Genomic DNA, 5753 nt, shown 5'->3' with positions numbered 1-5753 from the left:
CTAGAGGTGGCAAGCGAGGCTTCTTTGGAGTTGTAGCTCATTTTGCTGACGCCTCTGGCACGATCAGGGATCTNCCGATTGCCCTCCCACAGCTCGCGGGCGCCCATACTGGTGATCGGATTGGAGAAGTCGTAGCTACGACTCTCCGGACTTTTAATATAAGCGGTGCCCAGCTTGGCTGCTTTATACTCGACAACGCTTTCGCTAACGATCGAGCTATCCACTGCCTCTCCCGCGAGTTTGAATTCAACGCCTTACACCGTCGTCTCCGCTGTGCTCCTCATTCACTCAATCTTGTTGGCCAGACAATTATACAAGGTTTTGATTTGGACGCCTGCAACAATAGTAGCGACGCGTACGCAGAAGAGACTCAGTATCTGTCACGGGCCGGGACGGCCGCCAAAAGGGACAGGTATCAAAACAGTATATAGTACAAGTTGTTCATCTCGGAACTGTGGGAGGTGAGGCTAAGTACAGAATCCCAGCCAAGGCGCTATACCCAAACGGGGTAAGTGAGCTCTGGCAACGGCAGCGCCATAACATCTGCCCTCTCCAGCGAAAAAAAAAAAAAAAAGAAAAGAAAAAAATCTCGTCCGCGAGATGCTCCCATTATCATACAAAAACCTCCATAACTCCATAATCCGTCGCTTCTGCCTTTCATACCTCATGTCTCATGCGTCATAGTCGTAGCATGGCCCGTCGTCTGATTCCTCNTTCTCCTCCTCTGGCTCGCTGCCATCTTGTTCGTAGAAGTCTTTGCCAGGCTTTGACTGGTTAGCGGCGGCGACGACGGTGTCGTTGTTCTCGCAAGAGTCCTCGCCGATCATTTGGTAAGCGGTGTCTAGGTCGCCGGCAGTGCCACACGTGCCATACGGGTTTCGCGTATAGGTAAAGGTATTCTCGTACTCATCGCGCAGTTTATTGTACTGCATCTCAGTCTGCGTACGGTATTCCTCCCATGTAAGCCCTTCACCTTCGCCAGGGTCGGCACGCGCGGCGCACATCACCAGCAGGTGCTCGAGGGCGGCCAGGTAGTTGCCTCGGGCTTTCAGGACTTCGGCGGCGACCAGCGTGCCAACATTGCCACACTGTGCCAGACGGTTAAGAGCAAAGCGTTCCTGGTCGTCAAGTGCCTCCCATGCTTCGCTGGAGACTTCGGCGGGCTGTTCTGTGCCGCTGCTGTATGCGTCGAGAGCTTCCACGATTCGCATAGTGAGGAGTCCCTCGCGCTTGCATGTCTGGTATGGGGTATCGCGCGGCCACTCGGTATACATGTCCGCGTCCTCTGGCATGTCTTCGTCGTCGTCGTCGAGGGCCTTCGTGAACGCTTTGGCATCGAGTTCTTCGTTCCCGGGCCACTCATTGTTTGGCGTCTCAGGGAATCCGACCGAGTCGGGCCACGGGAGTGGGGACTCATTCACATTGCGGGGAAAGACGCGGTCTGACTGGTCGTCGAGGGGAAAGAAGGTCTCGGGAGACGGTGCGATCTTTGGGGACGGTGCGGTTTCGTCAGCAAACTCGGTGCCGGCCTGCTGGTTGTCCCATGCAGTGGCGTTGTCGTTGTCCTGCTCGTCACCCTGTGAGGTAGCGTCGGATTGTTCATTGCCCCAGGTGTCAGCTTGTCCATTGCCCCATGTAGCATTGGCTTGTTTGGTCTCCTGCGTGACAATGCTTGACTCCGTAAAGACTTTCAGGTCAGGTTTGATCTCTCTCATGCGCGCGACGATGTCGAGGTCAACTGCGTCATGGTCTGCTTCCTTGTAGAGGACGTCGGCAATTGTGGATGCCTTGGCGTACGCTTGCGCTTCGCCTTCTTCGCCCAGACCCGCGGCCTTCATGGCGGTCTGGTATGGTTCCATGCCTCGGATCTCCGTGAGTTCTAGGAGTCTGACCCACTTCTGCTTGTTCATGTGGCGGATAGCTTGTGTCAAAGGGTGTGACTGCTTGACGTTGGAGTTAGGGGCGGTGTACTCCGTGGTTGGTCCCACCAACTGGCATGAGGTGCGAGCTCGTGTGGTGGCGACGACGGTCCTTCCGAACTCAAACAGATGTCCGACGGCTCCGACGGTGTCGACCGTCACGGATGCGCGGTCCTTGCCCATGAATGAGTCGATTGTGACAATCTCGATGTCTAGCAGTTCATTTGCCAGCTCGTTCTTGCGGGTCGTGTGGGCCATCATCACCGCGTGGTCTCGCTGGCGTCGCAGCATCATCACCTGTGCATTGTATGGTGTGATAATGACATGGTCTTTGCCGTCCATGTATGCCATGCGGTTAATTGCGTCTTGGATGGCGACCGTGGCAGTCTCCCTGCAGTACGTAGAGCGGTTGGCGTCTCGCTGCGTCGCTATGCCCTTGGTGTTAAGGAAGATCAGGTCCGTCTTGATGCCCCAGATCTTCTTGTTGATCTCGGCGTACTTCTCGGACAGTTCCGTGTTGAACGCGTTCTGTACCAGTGTCATGTTTGGCATAGCGTTAACGTGTGCGCAAAGTCGGAACAAGGCTTCATTATGGAAACGGGATGATGCTTCCAACTGGCTGACGGCACCACCTGTAGCTTGGATACGCGCGATAGTGGAGACGGTGAGGAGCTTAGAGAACGGGTTCTGCTTCTCGTCTCCGAAGGCGGCAGGACGGAGTTGGTTCACTGCACCGCTGATCAGGCGTAGGCTTGCGTGCCAGTAGTGAGAGAAAAGGCCAACAGTCTCAGCGTCGTTGGCACGTCCAGCTTCTTCCAACGCGATGACGTGTGCGCGTCGGGTCATGTTGAACGACGCCTGCGTTGCGACGGATACTGTCGTGCAGATCACGTCGGCGCATTCAAGGAGGACATTCAGGCCGGTCTTGGCTGCTGTGGCGATCTTGTTCTTGATCTCCTTATTTGACTTGCCGTTATTATTGCTCAGTTCTGAGTAAGCGTCGAGGAGGGGCTTCAATTCCTTTGCCCACGCCTCAAGCTCTTGGTCTGAGAAGGCGTCAAGCAGTTCTTGTGAGGCGTCGAAGGTAGGGAACTGCGCGAGCTCTAGGATGTACCGAGCGGCTGACCCTTCGATATGCTTGAAACGTCGGTCCGCGATACCTGCATGTTCTCCGCGGAAGGCTGAGAGGTAGTCGGACAGCAAGCTGTTCAGCAAGTCGTCGGTGATTTTGACTGACGGGTCGATGGCTGCGCGGGAGACGTCCACGCCTGGGTTGTAGTTTGGGTGAGCCATCGCTGCGACCGCTTTGAGTTCGGCTTCCTTGCTGTGTAGACGCAATACCAGAGGGGTTGGCTGGCCCATCTTTTGGCAGTATGTTTTTGCCATAGCTGACATGAGTACATATTGTGAGTCGATAGCTTTGTTTTGCATGGCTGCAATCGTGATTCGACCTCGCTCCGTGACTGTTTTGCGTGACGCTTTGGGAGGTGCCATGTTGTCCCTCGCCTCCTTGTAACGATCAATAGCCTCTTGAATTTTCGGGTCTTGCTGCTTCTTTTCAGTCTTGTCCTTCCCAGCCGACGCTGCATCAGCGGCGGGTTGTTTCTTGTCAGCGGCAGGCTGCGTCGCGTCGGCGGACTGCTTTGTGGCGTCCTCCTTCTCCTTCTTTGCCTTCTTCTTTGCTTTAGTGACGGTTTGTTTTTGGAAGTGCAACTCTTGTTCATGACTTGAGATGTTGATGAGTTCCTCTGGCACTTCCACCTTGCCGAGGTATGGTAGCATAGTGGCCATGGCGAGATATGTTTTTCCCGAACCCGATGGTCCAGTGAGCCAGATGGTACGGTTGTACACGCCATTCTCAACCCAACGCGTGTATTCCTTTCGCTGGTGTGGGCGGAGCATCGCGGTGACGAAGTTGATGGCGACTTGTCGATGCTGGGCTTCGATATCGTTGTACAGGGCTGTGGCTTTAGCCTTTGCGTGGTCGGTGCAGGTCAGCATCAGTCGTGCTGCGTCGAGGCGGCGGGCCTTTTCTGCGTAGTTCACCCGTTGGTCTTCAGAGAGCGTCATCCTCGCAAGGTTCCCCATCAGTCGCTTGCATTCCTTGTCATCGTTCTTGGTGTACATGACGATGTTCATCTTGCAGTTCCTCTGCGTCCATGTCAGGAGGTCTTCGGCGTTCATCTGTTTCATGCGCGTCATCGGGAGATCGCTGTATTCCATCTTGTCTGTGATGATGCCATTCTTCGATGGTCGTTCGACGATGACGTTGATCATGCCCATGGCAGTGGCCTTGGTCGGTTCTGTGACTCTGCCGCGCCAGACGTCTTCGTTGATGGCCTGCGTATCCGCGTCGGGGTTCATGTCGACGGTGACGTGGTCTCCTGGCATGAGACGGGGCTTGTTTGCGTCGTGTCGCACTGACACTTGCAGGAGGTATGCCATGTAGAGGTTTGCGTCGCGGTGGTAAGATCCTGGCACTGGGACCACGGCGGCCTTCGCGTTGTACTCTTGGTTCCCCATCTGGAAGCGTTGTTCGATGAGTGCGCCGATACCAGCTTCATGTTGGAGTTCTTCCCATGTGCTGAAGTGCATCTGGGGTAGTGCGGTGAATTTTGGAAGTTGCGACGTTTCCCTCACGCCAGTGTTGGACAGTGATGGGTTGTCGATCGACTTGTAGAACTCAAGGGCTGGGTCGTTGCGAGTGAGGTCATGGAAACGCTTGATGAGTCCTTCCATGAGCTCGTCGATGTTGTGTGATCGAACGAGCATGAAGATGATTGGCGATGAGCGTGTGACGATGCGCAGGTCTTTCACCAGGTCTGGGACGTCTTGTCGGTGTGCAAACAAGTTGCTGGTGCAGTGTTTCTCATTATGCTTGATGGTGATAAGGAACAACTTGTAGTCTGACATCACCAGTCCGGCATGCATGCCTTTCCAGTAGTCCTCGACAGATTCTGTTTGGCGGAAAATCTTTGCCAGCGACGGGTACCATTTCGGATCCGTGACGTCGACAACGCGATGGGTGGGTACGTATTCGATGTCTCGCTGACCTTGTGAGAGAGGGCCGCAGGTGTTTGCGTGTGTGAGGTCAACGTATGCCTTATGACTGGGCTGTTCATTGGGCACGGTGGCGTCGAGGTAGTTGATGGTGTGCCTTAGTCGAGCGAATGATCGGTTCTCAGCTTGTTCGACCATCTGGAGGAGTACGTGGTTATCTTGATTCTGCTCGAACTCCTCTGGCTCCTCAGAGATCTTGCAGACGTTTCGCTCTAGGGGTGCGACGCGGTTCCTCGCGTTGGCTTTAGCCTCGAGTCGCGCGAGGCGGTCGGCCATCACCTCAGCAGGGGTCATGTCTCCTTTCTTCTTCTTCTGCTCTCGACCTTTGGTTGGGAGAGCGGTGAGAGATTGCCAGTGGGCTATGTCTGCCGCCTCCATCTGGCAATGTGCGGCCTCGACTGGGAGGATACCTGTAGTCACTCCGAAGAACTCGCGGTACATGACTTGTTCGATCGCCTTGACTGTGGTCATCCAATGGTGCGTGTAACGCATCCATTCGAGGAACAGATGAATTTTGTTTGCCTGCAAGTGACCGTCCTCGTCGCGGCAGTGTGGGCGCTTGGATATGAAGTGGTGCAGCTGAGCCATGATCTGGTCGCCCGTGGGACGCATGTTTGCTCCGAGCCGCAGTCTCGAGAGCGCGACGTGCTCGTCGGCGATCTTGCGGAGGTTGGCAGTGACTGCATCGCGGTCAAGCTCATGCGTAGTCTTGTCACGGTAGGTTGGGACAGACTTGGAGCGCGGCCGGCCACCAACGAGCTTGGGGGTGTCCAA

General features: G+C 55.3%; 4 protein-coding genes across 4 annotated transcripts; 1 reads left to right on the top strand and 3 right to left on the bottom strand.

Moving 5' to 3' along the window:
- Positions 1–185: 185 nt before the first annotated feature.
- COCCADRAFT_69677 (uncharacterized protein) lies at positions 186–344 on the top strand (the record flags this gene model as incomplete). Its single annotated transcript, XM_007720527.1, has 1 exon — positions 186–344. A coding segment is annotated over one exon (159 nt), but the record flags the coding sequence as incomplete, so codon positions are not given.
- A 327-nt stretch (positions 345–671) lies between these two features.
- Positions 672–1292, bottom strand: COCCADRAFT_42133 (uncharacterized protein; the record flags this gene model as incomplete). Its single annotated transcript, XM_007720526.1, has 1 exon — positions 672–1292. One exon carries the CDS (start codon positions 1290–1292, stop codon positions 672–674), a length of 621 nt encoding a protein of 206 aa, XP_007718716.1.
- A 672-nt stretch (positions 1293–1964) lies between these two features.
- Positions 1965–5255, bottom strand: COCCADRAFT_79449 (uncharacterized protein; the record flags this gene model as incomplete). The annotated part of the gene is made up of 3 exons (XM_007720525.1): positions 1965–3382; positions 3437–3572; positions 3675–5255. Coding segments are annotated over 3 exons (3135 nt in total), but the record flags the coding sequence as incomplete, so codon positions are not given.
- A 4-nt stretch (positions 5256–5259) lies between these two features.
- COCCADRAFT_112863 (uncharacterized protein) lies at positions 5260–5502 on the bottom strand (the record flags this gene model as incomplete). Its single annotated transcript, XM_007720524.1, has 1 exon — positions 5260–5502. A coding segment is annotated over one exon (243 nt), but the record flags the coding sequence as incomplete, so codon positions are not given.
- Between the last annotated feature and the right edge of the window lie 251 nt (positions 5503–5753).

Source organism: Bipolaris zeicola (genome assembly GCF_000523435.1).
Source record: "Bipolaris zeicola 26-R-13 unplaced genomic scaffold scaffold_505, whole genome shotgun sequence".
NCBI lineage: Eukaryota > Fungi > Ascomycota > Dothideomycetes > Pleosporales > Pleosporaceae > Bipolaris > Bipolaris zeicola.
The sequence above is the reverse complement of the archived record's forward strand: the minus strand, read 5'-3'. Positions and strand labels throughout refer to the sequence as shown.